General features: G+C 51.4%; 1 protein-coding gene across 1 annotated transcript in view; it reads right to left on the bottom strand.

The window, feature by feature from the left end:
• LOC116958769 (uncharacterized) overlaps positions 1-14,027 on the bottom strand; it is a 45,038-nt gene extending 31,011 nt beyond the window's left edge. The window contains exons 1-3 of the mRNA XM_076057639.1: positions 13,146-14,027; positions 9,906-10,088; positions 1,756-1,828 (exon numbers count right to left, since the gene is read on the bottom strand). Coding sequence (XP_075913754.1) covers positions 1,756-1,828; positions 9,906-10,057 — 225 coding nt within the window. The 5' untranslated portion in view covers positions 10,058-10,088; positions 13,146-14,027. The remainder of the gene's footprint in view (positions 1-1,755; positions 1,829-9,905; positions 10,089-13,145) is intronic.
• Between the last annotated feature and the right edge of the window lie 8,473 nt (positions 14,028-22,500).

The raw sequence follows: 22,500 nt of genomic DNA on the forward strand, positions 1-22,500 counted from the left end.
GTGTTGGTGGTGATGGTGGTGATGGTGGTGATGGTGGTGGTGATGTTGGTGCGGGTTGTGATACTGTTGGTGGTTGTATTGGTGGTGATGGTGGTGATGGTGTTGGTGATGTTGGTGAGGGTTGTGATAGTGTTGGTGGTTGTGTTGGTGGTGATGGTGGTGATGGTGGTGATGGTGGTGGTGATGTTGGTGCGGGTTGTGATACTGTTGGTGGTTGTATTGGTGGTGATGGTGGTGAAAATGATGTTGGTGGAGGTTGTGATAGTGTTGGTGGTGGTGTTGGTGGTGATGGTGGTGATGGTGGTGATGGTGGTAGTGGTGAAAATGATGTTGGTAGTGGTTGTGATGGTGATAATGGTGTTGGTGACATTGATGATGTTGGTGGTGGTTGTGATGGTGTTGGTTATTGTATTGGTGGTGATGGTGGTGATGGTGTTGGTGATGTTGGTGATGTTGGTGGGGGTTGTGATAGTGTTGGTGGTTGTAATGGTGGTGATGGTGGTGGTGATGGTGGTAGTGGTGAAAATGATGTTGGTAGTGGTTGTGATGGTGTTGGTGGTTGTATTGGTGGTGATGGTGGTGATGGTGTTGGTAATGTTGGTAGTGGTTGTGATGGTGATAATGGTGTTGGTGACATTGATGATGTTGGTGGTGGTTGTGATGGTGTTGGTGGTTGTAATGGTGGTGATGGTGGTGATGGTGGTGATGGTGTTGGTGATGTTGGTAGTGGTTGTGATGGTGATAATGGTGTTGGTGACATTGATGATGTTGGTGGTGGTTGTAATGGTGTTGGTGGTTGTATTGGTGGTGATGGTGGTGATGGTGTTGGTGATGTTGGTAGTGGTTGTGATGGTGATAATGGTGTTGGTGACATTGATGATGTTGGTGGTGGTTGTGATGGTGTTGGTGGTTGTATTGGTGGTGATGGTGGTGATGGTGGTGGTGATGGTGGTAGTGGTTGTGATGGTGATAATGGTGTTGGTGACATTGATGATGTTGGTGGTGGTTGTGATGATGTTGGTGATTGCATTGGTGGTGGTGATGGTGGTGATGGTGTTGGTGATGTTGGTGGGGGTTGTGATAGTGTTGGTGGTTGTGTTGGTGGTATTGGTGATGTTGGTAGTGGTTGTGATGGTGATAATGGTGTTGGTGACATTGATGATGTTGGTGGTGGTTGTGATGGCGGTGATGGCGGTGATGGTGGTGATGGTGTTGGTGACATTGATGTTGGCGATGTTGGCGGTGATGGTGGTTGTGATGGCGGTGATGGTGGTGATGGTGGTGATGGTGGTGGTGATGGTGATGGTGGTGATGGCGGTGATGGTGATGGTGGTGATGGTGATGGTGGTGATGGCGGTGATGGTGATGGTGGTGATGGCGGTGATGGCGGTGATGGTGATGGTGGTGATGATGGTGATGGTGGTGGTGATGGTGGTGGTGGTGATGGTGGTGGTGATGGTGATGGTGGTGATGGTGGTGGTGATGGTGATGGTGGTGATGGTGGTGGTGATGGTGGTGGTGATGGTGGTGGTGTTGGTGGTGGTGATGGTGGTGGTGGTGGTGATGGTGCTGGTGGTGGTGGTGGTGATGGTGGTGGTTGTGGTGGAGGTGGTGGTGGTGGTGGTGTTGGTGGTGATGGCGGTGATGGCGTTGGCGGTGATGGCGGCAATGTCGGTGTCGGTGATCCGGGCGACGGTGGAGCAGCACGCCGATTTGCTGCGCCACCGCTCGCCCCCGTCCCCACGCGGCGGTCACCTGACCCTCGCGGTTGCCATGGCGACCGCTGCCACGTGGTCCCCGCCGCTCAGGGTCGTCACCGGCAGCGGGCCTGGAGGGAGGAGAGGCTGCCGTTCAGCTGTCCGGAGCCGGACCCGTACCGCCCGGGGATTCTCCGGTCTACGCGTCCATTCGATTTGATGTCTGTCAGCTGGGCGTGGGCGGGCCCTACCGAGCCGCTAGAGCCGGCGTGGCTCTCTGTTCAGGCAAGCGAACGTGGCCCATCGCACCCCAGTGCCAGCCGGCTCGCATCAAGTGGCTGATTTCGCGGAGAGGCACGCGGAGAGACACACGGAGAGACCCACGGAGAGAGAGACGGAGAGACACAGAGACACACAGACATACAGAGACACACGGAGAGACACACGGAGAGACAGAGAGACACACAGACATACAGAGACACACGGAGAGACACACGGAGAGACACACAGAGACACACAGAGACACACACACAGAGACACAGACATAGAGAGACACACAGAGACCCACAGAGACCCACAGAGACACACAGAGACACACAGAGACACACAGATACACACACAGACAGAGACACACAGAGACACACAGAGACCCACATAGACCCACAGAGACACAGAGACCCACAGAGACACACAAAGACCCAGAGACCCACAGAGACACACAGAGACACACAGAGACCCACAGAGACCCACACAGACCCACAGAGACCCACAGAGACCCACACAGACCCACAGAGACACACAGAGACCCACAGAGACCCACAGAGACACACAGAGAGACCCACAGAGACACAGAGACCCATAGAGACACACAAAGACCCACAGAGACACACAAAGACCCACAGAGATACACAGAGACTCACAGAGACACACAGAGACCCACAGAGACCCACAGAGACCCACACAGACCCACAGAGACCCACAGAGACCCACAGAGACCCACACAGACCCACACAGACCCACAGAGACACACAGAGACCCACAGAGACCCACAGAGACACACAGAGAGACCCACAGAGACACAGAGACCCATAGAGACACACAAAGACCCACAGAGATACACAGAGACCCACAGAGACACACAGAGACCCACAGAGACCCACAGAGACACACAGAGACACACAGAGACCCACAGAGACACACGGAGACACACACAGATCCAGAGACCCACAGAGACACACAGAGACCCACAGAGACACACAGAGACCCACAGAGACACACAGAAACACACAGAGACCCACAGAGACACACGGAGACACACAGATCCAGAGACCCACAGCGACCCACAGAGACCCACACAGACCCACACAGACCCACACAGACCCACAGAGACCCACACAGACCCACACAGACCCACAGAGAGACCCACAGAGATCCACAGAGACACACACAGAGACACACACAGAGACACACAGAGACACACAGAGACACACAGAGATCCACAGAGACACACACAGAGACCCACAGAGACCCACAGAGATCCACAGAGACCCACACAGACCCACAGAGACACACAGAGACCCACACAGACCCACCCACACCCACAGAGACCCACAGAGACCCACAGAGGCCCACACAGAGACCCACACAGAGACCCACACTAACACTACACTATGTTGATGCGACCAGGTGTAGTGATGCGACCAGAAGGCTGCTGCTACTGCTGTGCCGATCTCTGTTCAGACACAGCACTACCTGGCCCGTCACACGCAGCCAGAGCAGCTCACACCAAGTGGATTATATCATAGAGACTCATAGACACCCATAGACACCCATAGAGACCCACAGAGACCCACAGAGACACACACTAACTCTACACTATGTTGATGTGACCAGGTGTAAGTGACCCCTGAAGGCTGATGCTACTGCTGTGTAAATCTCTGTTCAGACACAGCGCTACCTGGCCCATCACACGCAGCCAGAGCAGCTCACACCAAGTGGGGCCCATCACACGCAGCCAGAGCAGCTCACACCAAGTGGATTATATCATAGAGACTCATAGACACCCATAGACTCACAGAGACCCACACAGACCCACACAGATCCAGAGACTCATAGAGATCCACACAGATCCAGAGAATCATATAGACCCATAGAGACCCACAGAGACCCATAGAGACCCATAGACTCATAGACACCCACAGAGACACACAGACCCACAGAGACACATAGAGACCCACAGAGACCCACAGAGACCCACAGAGACCCACACTAACACTACAACTATGTTGATGTGACCAGGTGTAAGTGACCCCTGAAGGCTGATGCTACTGGCTGTGTAAATCTCTGTTCAGACACAGCGCTACCTGGCCCGTCACACGCAGCCAGAGCAGCTCACACCAAGTGGCTGGTATCATCATCTCCAGCAGCAGCAAAATTCTCCAAACGAATGATTCCAAATTGCGGAGGGCGATAAACCAGGAGGACGAGGAGAAAGATCCACGCGGCCAAGGGGATGGAGAGAGAGAGAGAGACGGAGACTCCAGATATACAGCAGTAGCGGGCGTTAGGATCGGGATCAAGCCCGTGACCTCCCGTTTACCAGGTGAGGTGGTTAACATCTCACTGTTGTCAGGATCGGCTTCAACATCGGAGTCTGTGGTGGAGAAGTTGTTCAGCTCCACCTCTGTCTCTACCCCCCCCCCCCTCTCGCTCTCCCCCTATCTCTACCCCCCTCTCTCTACCCCTATCTCTACCCCCCCCTATCTCTACCCCCTCTCTCTCTCCCCCTATCTCTACCCCTCCTCTCTCTCTCCCTATCTCTACCCCCCCTCTCCCTACCCCCCTCTCTCTCTCCCTATCTCTACCCCCCTCTCTCTCTCCCTATCTCTACCCCCCTCTCTCTACCCCTATCTCTACCCCCCCCCCCCTATCTCTACCCCTATCTCTACCCCCCCTCTCTCTACCCCCTCTCTCTCCCCCCTATCTCTACCCCTATCTCTACCCCCCCCCTATCTCTACCCCTATCTCTACCCCTATCTCTACCCCCCCCTATCTCTACCCCTATCTCTACCCCCTCTCTCTCCCCCCTCTCTACCCCTATCTCTACCCCCCCTATCTCTCCCCCTATCTCTACCCCCCCCCATCTCTACCCCTATCTCTACCCCTATCTCTACCCCCCTATCTCTACCCCTATCTCCACCCCCTCTCTCTCTCTCCCCCTATCTCTACCCCCCTATCTCTACCCCCCTCTCTCTACCCCTATCTCTACCCCCCTCTCTCTCTCCCCCTATCTCTACCCCTCTCTCTACCCCTATCTCTACCCCCCTCTCTCTCTCCCCCTATCTCTACCCCTATCTCTACCCCCCTATCTCTACCCCCCTATCTCTACCCCTATCTCTACCCCTATCTCTACCCCCCTCTCTCTCTCCCCCTATCTCTACCCCTCTCTCTACCCCTATCTCTACCCCCCTATCTCTACCCCCCTATCTCTACCCCCCTCTCTCTACCCCTATCTCTACCCCCCCTATCTCTACCCCTATCTCTACCCCCCCCCTCTCTCTCCCCCTATCTCTACCCCCCTATCTCTACCCCCTCTCTCTCCCCCTATCTCTACCCCCCCTCTCTCTCTCTCCCTATCTCTACCCCCCCTCTCTCTACCCCTATCTCTACCCCCCTATCTCTACCCCCCTCTCTCTCCCCCTATCTCTACCCCCCCTCTCTCTCTCTTTCTCTCTCCCTATCTCTACCCCCCCTCTCTCTACCCCCTCTCTCTCCCCCTATATCTATCCCTCTCTCCCCATTGTCTAATGCCCTACAGGTACCCCCTCTCTCTCCCCTATCTCTACCCCCTCTCTCTCCCCCCATTGTCTAATGCCCTACAGGTACCCCCTCTCTCTTCCCCCTATCTCTACCCCCTTTCTCTCCCCTATCTCTACCCCCTCTCTCTCCCCCTATCTCTACCCCCTCCCTCTCTCCCCCCATTGTCTAATGCCCTACAGGTACCCCCTCTCTCTCCCCCTATCTCTACCCCCTCTCTCTCCCCCTATCTCTACCCCCTCTCTCTCCCCCCATCTCTATTACATTTTGGTATTTTGATTTAAAGCTTTCGTGACTGCAGTGATTCATATTCTTAGCTCTTTCGGTAAAGTCACCACCACGTTGAAGGGAAACAATAAAATAATAAAAAAATATATAAAACAATAACAAAAAATTCTCACGACGTTTCGACCATAACACAAACGGCCGTCATCAGGTGTGTCGGTTCGCATCAAGAAATCAATAAATAAATTAATAAATACGCCAATAAATCGATAAAATAAATTAATAAATAGATTGATGCAGACCGACACACCTGATGACGACCGTTTGTGTTATGGTCGAAACGTCGTGAGAATTTTTTTCATTGTTTCATATATATTGTATTATTTTATTGTTTCCCTTCAACGTGACTTTACCGAAAGAACTAAGAATATGAATTACTGCAGTCACGAAAGCTTTAAATCAAAATAATTTTATTGTTTTATATTTTTATTATTTTATTGTTTCCCTTCAACGTGGTGGTGACTTTACCGAAAGAACCAAGAATAATAATTTTATTGTTTTACAATCATTTTATTGTTTTATATTTTAATTATTTTATTGTTTCCCTTCTACGTGGTGGTGACTTTACCCAAAGAACCAAGAATAATAATTTTATTGTTTTATATTTTTATTATATTATTGTTTCCCTTCTACGTGGTGGTGACTTTACCCAAAGAACCAAGAATAATAATTTTATTGTTTTACAATAATTTTATTGTTTTAGATTTTTATTATTTTAGCGTTTCCCTTCCACGCGGCGGTGGTGACTTTACCGAAAGAACCAAGAATAATAATTTTATTGTTTTATATTTTTATTATTTTATTGTTTCCCTTCTACGTGGTGGTGACTTTACCCAAAGAACCAAGAATAATAATTTTATTGTTTTACAATAATTTTATTGTTTTATATTTTTATTATTTTATTGTTTCCCTTCAACGTGGTGGTGACTTTACCGAAAGAGCTAAGAATAATAATTTTGGTACTGTGACAAAAGGTGTAATGATGATGTAGATGCTCATCACGAGCCCTCGTTACTTTGACAGCGGCATTGCCTGTGAGCTGTGTGAGCGCCTTTTGGCGTCGTCTGCTGGTCGAGCACCAATTGGGTCGAGGCTCTAAAGAAAGCCGTCCCTTGGTGTGGACCAATCAGTTTCAAGGACAATGCCACATATATATTATATATTATTATATTATCATAGTATGTTTTTTGTTTGCATTTTGACTGCAGGTATTGTGGTTAATGTTGTGAACATGAATCCTTTGTTAAAAAGGTTTCAGTTTAGCTGCCAGAAAAAAGGGGAAAAATCCTATTATTATATGGGGACACTTTAACATTGGAGTCTATGGGAACACTTTAACATTGGAGTCTATGGGGACATTTTAACATTGGAGTCTATGGGAGACTTTAACATTGGAGTCTATGGGTAGAGACTTTAACATTGGAGTCTATGGGGAGACTTTAACATTGGAGTCTATGGGACACTTTAACATTGGAGTCTAAGGGGACACTTTAACATTGGAGTCTATGGGAGACTTTAACATTGGAGTCTATGGGACACTTTAACATTGGAGTCTATGAAGAGACTTTAACATTGGAGTCTATGGGGAGACTTTAACATTGGAGTCTATGGGACACTTTAACATTGGAGTCTATGGGGACACTTTAACATTGGAGTCTATGGGAGACTTTAACATTGGAGTCTATGGGACACTTTAACATTGGAGTCTATGGGACACTTTAACATTGGAGTCTATGAAGAGACTTTAACATTGGAGTCTATGGGGAGACTTTAACATTGGAGTCTATGGGACACTTTAACATTGGAATCTATGGGAGACTTTAACATTGGAGAATATGGGGACACTTTAACATTGGAGTCTATGGAGACACTTTAACATTGGAGTCTATGAAGAGACTTTAACATTGGAGTCTATGGGGAGACTTTAACATTGGAGTCTATGGGAGACTCTAACATTGGAGAATATGGGGACACTTTAACATTGGAGTCTATGGCAGACTTTAGCATTGGAGTCAATGGGGACACTTTAACATTGGAGTCTATGGGGAGACTTTAACATTGGAGTCTATGGGACACTTTAACATTGGAGTCTATGGGGACACTTTAACATTGGAGTCTATGGGAGACTTTAACATTGGAGTCTATGGGACACTTTAACATTGGAGTCTATGGGACACTTTAACATTGGAGTCTATGAAGAGACTTTAACATTGGAGTCTATGGGGAGACTTTAACATTGGAGTCTATGGGACACTTTAACATTGGAATCTATGGGAGACTTTAACATTGGAGAATATGGGGACACTTTAACATTGGAGTCTATGGAGACACTTTAACATTGGAGTCTATGAAGAGACTTTAACATTGGAGTCTATGGGGAGACTTTAACATTGGAGTCTATGGGAGACTCTAACATTGGAGAATATGGGGACACTTTAACATTGGAGTCTATGGCAGACTTTAGCATTGGAGTCAATGGGGACACTTTAACATTGGAGTGTATGGGAGACTTTAACATTGGAGTGTAGGGGACAATTTAACATTGGAGTCTATGGGAGACTTTAACATTGGAGTCGATGGGAGACTTTAACATTGGAGTCTATGGGAGACTTTAACATTGGAGTCTATGGGGACACTTTAACATTGGAGTCTATGGGGACACTTCAACATTGGAGTCTATGGGGAGACTTTAACATTGGAGTCTATGGGGACAATTTAACATTGGAGTCTATGGGAGATTTTAACATTGGAATCTATGGGCGACTTTAACATTGGAGTCTATGGGGACACTTTAACATTGGAGTCTATGGGAGACTTTATCATTGGAGTCTATGGGACACTTTAACATTGGAGTCTATGAGAGACTTTAACATTGGAGTCAATGGGAGACTTTAACATTGGAGTCTATGGGTATAGACGTTAACATTGGAGTCTATGGGAGACTTTAACATTGGAGTCTATGGGACACTTTAATGTTGGAGTCTATGGGTAGAGACTTTAACATTGGAGTCTATGAGGACACTTTAACATTGGAGTCTATGGGGACACTTTAACATTGGAGTCTATGGGAGACTTTAACATTGGAGTCTATGGGAGACTTTAACATTGGAGTCTATGGGTAGACACATTAACATTGGAGTTCATGGGAGACTTTAACATTGGAGTCTATGGGGACACTTTAACATTGGAGTCTATGAGGACACTTTAACATTGGAGTCTATGGGAGATTTTAACATTGGAATCTATGGGCGACTTTAACATTGGAGTCTATGGGGACACTTTAACATTGGAGTCTATGGGAGACTTTATCATTGGAGTCTATGGGACACTTTAACATTGGAGTCTATGAGAGACTTTAACATTGGAGTCAATGGGAGACTTTAACATTGGAGTCTATGGGTAGAGACGTTAACATTGGAGTCTATGGGAGACTTTAACATTGGAGTCTATGGGACACTTTAATATTGGAGTCTATGGGTAGAGACTTTAACATTGGAGTCTATGAGGACACTTTAACATTGGAGTCTATGGGGACACTTTAACATTGGAGTCTATGGGAGACTTTAACATTAGAGTCTATGGGAGACTTTAACATTGGAGTCTATGGGTAGACACATTAACATTGGAGTTCATGGGAGACTTTAACATTGGAGTCTATGGGGACACTTTAACATTGGAGTCTATGGGGGACTTGAACATTGGAGTCTGTGGGAGACTTTAACATTGGAGTCTATGGGTAAGACTTTAACATTGGAGTCTATGGGTAGAGACTTTAACATTGGAGTCTATGGGTAGAGACTTTAACATTGGAGTCTATGGGTAGAGACTTTAACATTGGAGTCTATGGGTAGAGACTTTAACATTGGAGTCTATGGGTAGAGACTTTAACATTGGAGTCTATGGGACACTTTAACATTGGAGTCTATGGGTAGACACTTTAGCATTGGAGTATTTGGGTAGAGACCTTAACATTGGAGTCTATGGGTAGAGACTTTAACATTGGAGTCTAGGGGGAGACCCAATCAGACTGCACCTGATTCAAGAGCCGAATGGCTCACAGGCCTACACCAAAATAAAAAAATAAAAAAAATAAAAAAATATTCTGACCTCGTGCCGTCATCCTTGGTCACGTGACGCCGCCGGCGGCCATTTTTCTTCGCGCTTGCCAGAAAGCCGCTGACGCCGCCCACAATGCACTGCAGCAGGGAGGGGCTTGAGTGGGCGCGGCTTAGACTCCGCCCCGTCCATTGTGTCGTCATGGCGACCGCATCTCGGCCAACGGGATCACTGCTACGGCGGGGGTGGAGGAGGGACGGGGCTGTGTGATTGTTGGGAAAATCACTCACCTACTGACTCACCAACTCACTCACCTACTCACTCACCCACTCACTCACCTACTCACCTACTCACACACCCACTCACTCACCTACTGACTCACCAACTCACTCACCTACTCACTCACCCACTCACTCACCTACTCACCCACCTACTCACTCACCTACTCACCTACTGACTCACCAACTCACTCACCTACTCACCCACCTACTCACCTACTCACCCACCTACTCACTCACCTACTCACCCACCTACTCACTCACCTACTCACCCACCTACTCACCTACTGACTCACCAACTCACTCACCTACTCACCCACCTACTCACTCACCTACTCACCCACCTACTCACTCACCTACTCACCCACCTACTCACCTACTGACTCACCAACTCACTCACCTACTCACCCACCTACTCACCTACTCACCCACCTACTCACTCACCTACTCACCCACCTACTCACCTACTGACTCACCAACTCACTCACCTACTCACCCACCTACTCACCTACTCACCCACCTACTCACTCACCTACTCACCCACCTACTCACCTACTGACTCACCAACTCACTCACCTACTCACCCACCTACTCACCTACTCACCCACCTACTCACTCACCTACTCACCCACCTACTCACCTACTGACTCACCAACTCACTCACCTACTCACCCACCTACTCACCTACTCACCCACCTACTCACTCACCTACTCACCCACCTACTCACCTACTGACTCACCAACTCACTCACCTACTCACCCACCTACTCACCTACTCACCCACCTACTCACTCACCTACTCACCCACCTACTCACCTACTGACTCACCAACTCACTCACCTACTCACCCACCTACTCACCTACTCACCCACCTACTCACTCACCTACTCACCCACCTACTCACCTACTGACTCACCAACTCACTCACCTACTCACCCACCTACTCACCTACTCACCCACCTACTCACTCACCTACTCACCCACCTACTCACCTACTGACTCACCAACTCACTCACCTACTCACTCACCCACTCACCGACTCGCTCACCTACTCACCCACCTACTCACACACCCACTCACTCACCTACTCACTCACCCACTCACCTACTCACCTACTGACTCACCAACTCACCGACTCGCTCACCTACTCACCCACCTACTCACCCACCCACTCACTCACCTACTCACCCACCTACTCACCCACCCACTCACCTACTCACTCACCCACTCACTCACCTACTCACTCACCTACTGACTCACCAACTCACCGACTCGCTCACCTACTCACCCACCTACTCACCCACCTACTCACTCACCTACTCACCCACCTACTCACTCACCTACTCACCCACCTACTCACCCACCTACTCACTCACCTACCCACCCACTCACCTACTCACTCACCCACCCACTCACTCACCCACCCACACACCTACTCACTCACCTACTCACCCACTCACCCACCCACTCACCCACCTACTCACCCACCTACTCACTCACTCACCCACCCACCCACTCACACACCCACCTACTCACTCACTCACACACCCACCCACCAACCCACTCACCCACCCACCTACTCACCCACCTACACACCCACCTACTCACTCACTCACCCACCCACCCACTCACACACCCACCTACTCACTCACTCACTGACCCACCTACTCACTCACCCACTCACTCACTCACCCACCCACCAACCCACCCACCCACCTACTCACTCACCAACGTACTCACCCACCCACCAACCAACCGACTCACCCACCCACCTACTCACCCACCCACCCACCAACCCACTCACCTACTCACTCACCTACTCGCTCACTCCACTCACCCACCCACCCATCAGCCCATCTCTTCTCAAGCCCGTTCAGCCCCCTCGATGCGGCATGCAGTGACTGGTGCATGCGGGCACCATGACACAACACACAGACAAAGATGCCCAGGTAGCCTGTAACAGACTGTAGGGGCAAGTGCTGAGACACAGACAAAGCTCCCCCAGGTAGCCTCTAGCAGGGCTGTAGGGGCAAGTGCTGAGACACAGACAAAGCTCCCCCAGGTAGCCTCTAGCAGGGCTGTAGGGGCAAGTGCTGAGACAGACAAAGCTCCCCCAGGTAGCCTCTAGCAGGGCTGTATGGGCAAGTGCTGAGACACAGACAAAGCTCCCCCAGGTAGCCTCTAGCAGGGCTGTAGGGGCAAGTGCTGAGACACAGACAAAGCTCCCCCAGGTAGCCTCTAGCAGGGCTGTAGGAGCAAGTGCTGTGTTAGTAGCGAGTAGCAGCAGCAGCGTCTGTGAAGGCTACCGGCACTGTGGCTACACACAGAGGGGGTGGGTGGCCACCACCACCACCACGCCCGGCCGCCTTTGTCTCTCCCAGTGCTAGCGATGCTTACTGCACACCGCACCAGGTTACTGATTTGAGGCTGAGTGGACCTAGGAGAGCCTCAGGACCGGTTCAGATAATGGTCACTCACTCACTCATACACTCACTCAGTCATACACTCACTCATACACTCACTTATATACTCACTTATACACTCATACACTCACTCAGTCATACACTCACTCACTCAGACACTCACTCACACACTCATACACTCACTAAGTCACTCATACACTCACTAAGTCACTCATACACTCACTAAGTCACTCATACACTCACTCAGTCATACACTCACTCATACACTCACTCATACACTCACTAAGTCACTAATACACTCACTAAGTCACTCATACACTCACTCATACACTCACTCACTCACTCATACACTCACTCATACACTCACTCACCTGTACACACACTCACCTGTACACACACTCACCTGTACACACACTCACCTGTACACTCACCTGTACACTCACCTGTACACACACTCACCTGTACACTCACCTGCACACTCACTCACTTGCACACCACTCACCTGTACACTCACCTGTACACTCACACTCACTCACCTGTACACTCACCTGTACACTCACACCCACCTGTACACTCACCTGCACACTCACCTGTGTGGACACTCGACTGTCTGTATGCTTGCATTTTTCCACACATTTCCCCGTGTCTCCGTGTGGACCTGTGTGTGTTTGTTTTGCACCTGTGTGTGTGTACCTGTGTGTGTGTGACACTGTGTGTACCTGTGTGTGTGTGTGTGTGTCTGTGTGTACCTGTGTGTGTATGACACTGTGTGTACCTGTGTGTGTGTCTGTGTGTACCTGTGTGTGTGTGACACTAAGTGTACCTGTGTGTGTGTGTGTGTTTGTGTGTGTGTCTGTGTGTACCTGTGTGTGTGTGAGACTGTGTGTACCTGTGTGTGTGTTTGTGTGTGTGTCTGTGTGTACCTGTGTGTGTGCGACACTGTGTGTACCTGTGTGTGTGTTTGTGTGTGTGTCTGTGTGTACCTGTGTGTGTGTGACACTGTGTGTACCTGTGTGTGTGTTTGTGTGTGTGTCTGTGTGTACCTGTGTGTGTGTGGCACTGTGTGTATCTGTGTGTGTGTGTTTGTGTGTGTGTCTGTGTGTACCTGTGTGTGTGTGACACTGTGTGTACCTGTGTGTGTGTGTCTGTGTGTACCTGTGTGTGTGTATCTGTGTGTGTGTGTACACTGTGTGTGAGACACTGTGAGACACTGTGTGTGTCTGTGATACACTGTGTGTGTGACACTGTGTGTGTACCTGTGTGTGTCACTGTGTGTATGTGACACTGTGTGTATGTGACACTGTGTGTGTGTGACACTGTGTGTGTGTACACTGTGTGTGATACACTGTGTGTGTGACACTGTGTGTGTACCTGTGTGTGTACCTGTGTGTGTCACTGTGTGTATGTGACACTGTGTGTATGTGACACTGTGTGTGTGTGACAGTGTGTGTGTGTACACTGTGTGTGATACACTGTGTGTGTGACACTGTGTGTGTACCTGTGTGTGTACCTGTGTGTGTCACTGTGTGTATGTGACACTGTGTGTATGTGACACTGTGTGTGTGTGACACTGTGTGTGTGTACACTGTGTGTGATACACTGTGTGTGTGACACTGTGTGTGTACCTGTGTGTGTCACTGTGTGTATGTGACACTGTGTGTATGTGACACTGTGTGTATGTGACACTGTGTGTGTATGACACTGTGTGTGTGTGACACTGTGTGTGTGTGACACTGTGTGTGTGTGACACTGTGTGTGTGATACACTGTGTGTGTGTATCTACCTGTGTCTTTGTCTTATTTTCTCCCCCGCTCTCTCCTCTCCCTCTCCACCACTCCTTTGTCTGCTCCATCCCTCTACCTCCTCCCTCTCCCCCCTCCCTCCCCTCCCCCTCCCTCCCCTCTCCCTCCTCCCCCGTGCGTGGATCTCGGATCCGGAACTTCGCTTCCAGTCCGGGCCGACTTGGGCCGCCTGTGGAGGTGGCTGTGGGAGTGGGAGGCTGTGACGCTGAGTGTGTGTACCTGTGTGTGTGTGTGTGTACCTGTGTGTGTGTGTGTACCTGTGTGTGTACCTGTGTGTGTGTGTACCTGTGTGTGTGTGTGTACCTGTGTGTGTGTGTACCTGTGTGTGTACCTGTGTGTGTGTCTGTGTGTGTCTGTGTGTGTGTACCTGTGTGTGTGTACCTGTGTGTGTGTGTGTACCTGTGTGTGTGTGTGTACCTGTGTGTGTGTACCTGTGTGTACCTGTGTGTGTGTACCTGTGTGTGTGTGTACCTGTGTGTGTGTGTGTACCTGTGTGTGTGTACCTGTGTGTACCTGTGTGTGTGTACCTGTGTGTGTGTGTACCTGTGTGTGTGTGTGTACCTGTGTGTGTGTACCTGTGTGTGTGTGTGTACCTGTGTGTGTGTGTACCTGTGTGTGTACCTGTGTGTGTACCTGTACCTGTGTGTGTGTACCTGTGTGTGTGTGTACCTGTGTGTGTGTACCTGTGTGTGTGTGTACCTGTGTGTGTGTGTACCTGTGTGTGTGTGTGTACCTGTGTGCGTGTACCTGTGTGTGTGTGTGTACCTGTGTGTGTGTACCTGTGTGTGTGTGTGTACCTGTGTGTGTGTGTGTACCTGTGTGTGTACCTGTGTGTGTGTACCTGTGTGTGTGTGTGTACCTGTGTGTGTGTGTACCTGTACCTGTGTGTGTGTACCTGTGTGTGTGTACCTGTGTGTGTGTGTACCTGTGTGTGTGTGTACCTGTGTGTGTATGTACCTGTGTGTGTGTGTGTATACCTGTGTGTGTACCTGTGTGTGTGTGTACCTGTGTGTGTGTACCTGTGTGTGTGTACCTGTGTGTGTGTCACTGTGTGTGTGTGTATCTGTGTGTGTGTGTACCTGTGTGTGTGTGTGTGTGTACCTGTGTGTGTGTGTGTACCTGTGTGTGTGTACCTGTGTGTGTGTACCTGTGTGTGTGTACCTGTGTGTGTGTGTACCTGTGTGTGTGTGTGTACCTGTGTGTGTGTACCTGTGTGTGTGTGTACCTGTGTGTGTGTACCTGTGTGTGTGTGTACCTGTGTGTGTACCTGTGTGTGTGTGTACCTGTGTGTGTACCCTGTGTGTGTGTCACTGTGTGTGTGTGTGTACCTGTGTGTGTCTGTGTGTGTGTGTGTACCTGTGTGTGTGTGTACCTGTGTGTGTACCTGTGTGTGTGTGTGTGTGTACCTGTGTGTGTGTGTGTACACTGTGTGTGTGTGTGTGTCACTGTGTGTGTGTGTACCTGTGTGTGTGTGTACCTGTGTGTGTGTACCTGTGTGTGTGTACCTGTGTGTGTGTGTGCCTGTGTGTGTGTACCCTGTGTGTGTGTGTCACTGTGTGTGTGTGTACCTGTGTGTGTCTGTGTGTGTGTACCTGTGTGTGTGTGTACCTGTGTGTGTACCTGTGTGTGTGTGTGTACCTGTGTGTGTGTACCTGTGTGTGTGTGTCACTGTGTGTGTGTGTACCTGTGTGTGTCTGTGTGTGTGTACCTGTGTGTGTGTGTACCTGTGTGTGTGTACCTGTGTGCGTGTGTGTGTGTGTACCTGTGTGTGTGTACCTGTGTGTGTGTGTGTACCTGTGTGTGTGTACACTGTGTGTGTGTGTACCTGTGTGTGTGTACCCTGTGTGTGTGTGTCACTGTGTGTGTGTACCTGTGTGTGTGTGTCACTGTCTGTGTCTGTGTGTGTGTGTATCTGTGTGTGTGTGTACCTGTGTGTGTGTGTACCTGTGTGTGTGTGTACCTGTGTGTGTGTACCTGTGTGTGTGTGTACCTGTGTGTGTGTGTACCTGTGTGTGTACACTGTGTGTGTGTGTACCTGTGTGTGTACCTGTGTGTGTGTGTACCTGTGTGTGTGTGTACCTGTGTGTGTGTACCTGTGTGTGTGTGCCTGTGTGTGTGTGTACCTGTGTGTCTGTGTGTACCTGTGTGTGTGTGTACCTGTGTGTGTGTGTACCTGTGTGTGCCTGTGTGTGTGTGCCTGTGTGTGTGTGTACCTGTGTGTCTGTGTGTACCTGTGTGTGTGTGTACCTGTGTGTGTGTGTACCTGTGTGTGTGTGCCTGTGTGTGTGTACCTGTGTGCGTGTACCTGTGTGTGTGTACCTGTGTGTGTGTACCTGTGTGTGTGTGTGTGTACCTGTGTGTGTGTGTACCTGTGTGTGTACACTGTGTATGTGTGTGTACCTGTGTGTGTGTACCTGTGTGTGTGTACCTGTGTGTACCTGTGTGTGTGTACCTGTGTGTGTGTGTGTACCTGTGTGTGTGTGTACCTGTGTGTGTGTACACTGTGTGTGTGTGTACCTGTGTGTGTGTGTACCTGTGTGTGTGTACCTGTGTGTGTACCTGTGTGTGTCTGTGTGTGTGCACATAGCCTGGCACAAGCGTCGTGGTGACGTCACCGCCACTTAGTGGCGAATGGCGGTTGTTGTTGTTGTGTGTACCTGTGTGTGTGTGTACCTGTGTGTGTGTACCTGTGTGTCTACCTGTGTGTGTGTACCTGTGTGTGTGTACCTGTGTGTGTGTCTGTGTGTGTGTGTGTACCTGTGTGTGTGTACCTGTGTGTGTACTTGTGTGTGTGTGTCACTGTGTGTGTACCTGTGTGTGTGTGTACCTGTGTGTGTGTGCGTGTGTACCTGTGTGTGTACCTGTGTGTGTGTACCTGTGTGTGTACCTGTGTGTGTGTGTCACTGTGTATGTGTACCTGTGTGTGTGTGTCTGTGTGTGTGTGTACCTGTGTGTGTGTGTACCTGTGTGTGTGTGTACCTGTGTGTACCTGTGTGTGTGTACATGTGTGTACCTGTGTGTACCTGTGTGTGTGTACCTGTGTGTGTGTGTCCCTGCGTGTGTGTACCTGTGTGTGTGTCACTGTGTATGTGTACCTGTGTGTGTGTACCTGTGTGTGTGTGTGTACCTGTGTGTGTGTGTACCGGTGTGTGTGTGTGTACCTGTGTGTGTGTGTGTACCTGTGTCCACGTAACGTGGACCCCCCTAATGGAACATCTTCGCCGGTTAGAAACATTTAGGCTGGCCTGCCTACGATCCATCCTGGGTTTAACCAGACTGGATTGTGTGAGGAGCTCACAAATCCTTGAAAGATCTGGGCAAGGTCCCATCGGTGAGCTCCTCCGGCGGGGAAGGCTGCGTTGGCTGGGTCATGTAGCCCGCATGCCCAGCTACCGCATGCCGAAACAGCTTTTGTTTGGCCGGATTGAGGGAGCTAAGCGGGCGCGGCACGGGCTAGAGAAGAGATGGAGTGATGTGGTACAGGAGGACGTGGAGCTGAGTGGACTTGCCGATGACTGGTACCAGCGGTGTCAAGATCGGCCTCTGTGGAGGAGGCTCGTGAAGGATGCTACTGGGCAGTTGGAGGCAGTCGCCCTCCAACAACAACGGGGGGCGGAGGAGCGACGCTCACAACAACGAGCGGAGCGCCGGGTGGCTAAAGCACAGCAGGTTGGCACAGTAGGGGGCACAGGTGGTGCATCAGCCAGTCATCTCAGTCAGTCGACCCGTGGCACCTGGGTCTGCCCCGTGACCTCCTGCCAGCGGGCGTTCGACACTCCACGTGGCCTCAAGGTGCACATAGCCTGGCACAAGCGTCGTGGTGACGTCACCGCCACTTAGTGGCGAATGGCGGTTGTTGTTGTTGTGTGACACTGTGTGTGTCACTGTGTGTGTGTCACCCACTCTCTCACCCACTCACTCACTCACCTACTCACTCACCCACTCACTCACTCACCCACTCACGCACTCACTCACTCACCCACTCACCCACTCACTCACTCACCCACTCACTCACTCACCCACTCACCCACCCACTCACTCACTCACCCACTCACCCACCCACTCACTCACTCACCCACTCACCCACCCACTAACTCACTCACCCACCCACTCACCCACCCACTCACCCACCCACTCACCCACTCACCCACTCACTCACTCACCCACTCACTAACTCAATCACTCACCCACCCACTCACCCACCCACTCACTCACCCACTCACCCACTCACTCACCCACTCACCCACCCACTCACTCACTCACCCACTCACTCATACACCCACTCACTCACTCACCCACTCACCCACCCACTCACTCACTCACCCACTCACCCACCCACTCACTCACTCACCCACTCACCCACCCACTCACTCACTCACCCACTCACCCACTCACCCACCCACTCACTCACCCACACACCCACCCACTCACCCACCCATCCACTCACTCACCCACTCACCCAATCACTCACTCACCCATTCACCCTCTCACCCACCCACCCACTCACTCACCCACTCACTCACTCACCCACTCACTAACTCACTCACTCACCCACCCACTCACCCCCCCCACTCACTCACCCACTCACTCACTCACCCACTCACCCACTCACCCACCCACTCACCCACCCACTCACTCACTCACCCACTCACTCATACACCCACTCACTCACTCACCCACTCACTCACTCACCCACTCACCCACTCACTCACTCACCCACTCACTCACCCACTCACCCACTCACTCACTCACCCACTCACCCACCCACTCACTCACTCACCCACCCACCCACTCACTCACTCGCCCACTCACTCACCCACCCACTCACTCACCCACCCACTCACTCAAACACCCACTTACCACCCACCCACTTACCCACTCACCCACTCACTCACCCACTCACTCACCCACTCACCCATCCACTCACTCACCCACTCACCTTACTCACTCACCCACTCACCCACCCACTCACTCACCCACTCACTCACTCACCCACTCACTCACTCACCCACTCACGCACTCACTCACTCACTCACCCACTCACTCACCCACTCACCCACTCACTCACCCACTCACTCACCCACTCACGCACTCACCCACTCACTCACCCACTCACTCACCCACTCACTCACTCACTCACCCACTCACTCACCCACTCACTCACCCACTCATTCACCCTCGTCCATGTTTGTTTAGGAAGTCACTCCAAAGCAGTCGCGTTAATTATTTACATCAACAGGAGCAGCTCCTATACACAAAGACAAAGCTCCCCCAGGTAGCCTCTAGCAGGGCTGTAGGGGCAAGTGCTGAGACACAGACAAAGCTCCCCCAGGTAGCCTCTAGCAGGGCTGTAGGGGCATGTGCTGAGACACTGACAAAGCTCCCCCAGGTAGCCTCTAGCAGGGCTGTAGGGGCAAGTACTTAGACACAGACAAAGCTCCCCCAGGTAGCCTCTAGCAGGGCTGTAGGGGCAAGTACTTAGACACAGACAAAGCTCCCCCAGGTAGCCTCTAGCAGGGCTGTACGGGCATGTGCTGAGACACAGATAAAGCTCCCCCAGGTAGCCTCTAGCAGGGCTGTAGGGGCAAGTGCTAAGACACAGATAAAGCTCCCCCAGGTAGCCTCTAGCAGGGCTGTAGGGGCAAGTGCTAAGACACAGATAAAGCTCGCCCTCTCATCCACTCACTCAACACACTCGAGTGAGTAGTTGAGTGGGTAGCTGAGTGGGTGAGTGGGTGAGTGAGTGGCTGAGTGAGTGAGTGGGTGGTGAGTGTGTGGTGAGTAGGTGAGTGAGTAGGTCAGTGAGTGAGTATGTGAGTGAGTGTGTGGGTAGGTCAGTGAGTGAGTGAGTGGGTAGGTCAGTGAGTGACTGTGTGAGTGAGTAGGTGAGTGAGTGAGTGGGTTAGTAGCTGAGTGGGTGAGTGAGTGGGTGAGTGAGTGAGTGGGTGAGTGAATAGGTGAGTAAGTAGCTGGGTGGGTGAGTGAGTGGGTGAGTGCTTAGGTGAGTGAGTGGGTGAGTGAGTGGGTTACTAGCTGAGTGGGTGAGTGAGTGGGTGAGTGAGTGGGTGAGTGAATAGGTGAGTGAGTAGCTGGGTGGGTGAGTGAGTGGGTGAGTGAGTAGGTGAGTGAGTGGTTGAGTGAGTGGGTTAGTAGCTGAGTGGGTGAGTGAGTGGGTGAGTGAGTGAGTGGGTGAGTGAATAGGTGAGTGAGTAGCTGGGTGGGTGAGTGAGTGGGTGAGTGGGTAGGTGAGTGAGTGGGTGAGTGAGTGGGTGAGTGAGTAGGTGAGTGAATGGGTGAGTGAGTGGGTTAGTAGCTGAGTGGGTGAGTGAGTGGGTGAGTGAGTGAGTGGGTGAGTGAATAGGTGAGTGAGTAGCTGGGTGGGTGAGTGAGTGGGTGAGTGGGTAGGTGAGTGAGTGGGTGAGTGAGTGGGTGAGTGAGTAGGTGAGTGAGTGGGTGAGTGAGTGGGTTAGTAGCTGAGTGGGTGAGTGAGTGGGTGAGTGAGTGGGTGAGTGAATAGGTGAGTGAGTAGCTGGGTGGGTGAGTGAGTGGGTGAGTGAGTAGGTGAGTGAGTGGGTGAGTGAGTGGGTAAGTGAGTGGGTAGGTCAGTGAGTGAGTAGGTGAGTGAGTGAGTGGGTGAGTGAGTAGGTGAGTGAGTGGGTGAGTGAGTGGGTGAGTGAGTAGGTGAGTGAGTGGGTGAGTGAGTGGGTGAGTGAGTAGCTGGGTGGGTGAGTGAGTGGGTGAGTGAGTAGGTGAGTGAATGGGTGAGTGGGTAGGTGAGTGGGTGGTGAGTGGGTGGTGAGTGAGTGGGTTGTGAGTGAGTGGGTGAGTGAGTAGGTGAGTGAGTGGGTGAGTGGGTAGGTGAGTGGGTGGTGAGTGGGTGGTGAGTGGGTGGTGAGAGAGTGGGTGAGTGAGTAGGTGAGTGAGTGGGTGAGTGGGTGGTGAGTGGGTGGTGAGTGGGTGGTGAGAGAGTGGGTGAGTGAGTAGGTGAGTGAGTGGGTGAGTGGGTGGTGAGTGGGTGGTGAGTGGGTGGTGAATGTGTGAAATCCACATCAGCACCGAGAAAAGAGATACACAGATAAAGTCAAAGATCCCCCGTGTAGCCTGCTTAACCAGTTTTGGTCAAGTGCTTTCTTCAGATCATACAAACACAAAGATCACCATTGTTGTTTATTTACACACAGAGACAAAGCTCCCCCAGGTAGCCTCTAGCAGGGCTGTAGGGGCAAGTGCTGAGACACAGACAAAGCTCCCCCAGGTAGCCTCTAGCAGGGCTGTAGGGGCAAGTGCTGAGACACACACAAAGCTCCCCCAGGTAGCCTCCAGCAGCGCTGTAGGGGCAAGTGCTGAGACACAGACAAAGCTCCCCCAGGTAGCCTCTAGCAGGGCTGTAGGGGCAAGTGGTGAGACACAGACAAAGTTCCCCCAGGTAGCCTCTAGCAGGGCTGCAGGGGCAAGTGCTGAGACACAGAGACAAAGCTCCCCCAGGTAGCCTCTAGCAGGGCTGTAGGGGCAAGTGCTGAGACACAGACAAAGCTCCCCCAGGTAGCCTCTAGCAGGGCTGTAGGGGCAAATGGTGAGACACAGACAAAGCTCCCCCAGGTCGCCTCTAGCAGGGCTGTAGGGGCAAGTGCTGAGACACAGACAAAGCTCCCCCAGGTAGCCTCTAGCAGGGCTGTAGGGGCAAGTGCTGAGACAAAGCTCCCCCAGGTAGCCTCTAGCAGGGCTGTAGGGGCAAGTGCTGAGGCACAGACAAAGCTCCCCCAGGTGGCCTCTATCAGGGCTGTAGGGGCAAGGGCTGAGACAAAGACAAAGCTCCCCCAGGTAGCCTCCAGCGGGGCTGTAGGGGCAAGTGCTGATACACAGACAAAGCACCCCCAGGTAGCCTTTAGCAGGGCTGTAGGGGCAAGTGCTGAGACACAGACAAAGCTCCCCCAGGCAGCCTCTAGCAGGGCTGTAGGGGCAAGTGCCGAGACACAGACAAAGCTCCCCCAGGTAGCCTCTATCAGGGCTGTAGGGGCAAGTGCCGAGACACAGACAAAGCTCCCCCAGGTAGCCTCTAGCAGGGCTCTATGGGCAAGTGCCGATACACAGACAAAGCTCCCCCAGGTAGCCTCTAGCAGGCCTGCAGGGGCAGCTGCCGAGA

The sequence above is a fragment of the Petromyzon marinus genome, chromosome 83 (assembly GCF_048934315.1).
Source record: "Petromyzon marinus isolate PM22_M1 ecotype Great Lakes invasive population chromosome 83, UKy_Petmar_22M1.pri1.0, whole genome shotgun sequence".
Lineage (NCBI taxonomy): Eukaryota > Metazoa > Chordata > Hyperoartia > Petromyzontiformes > Petromyzontidae > Petromyzon > Petromyzon marinus.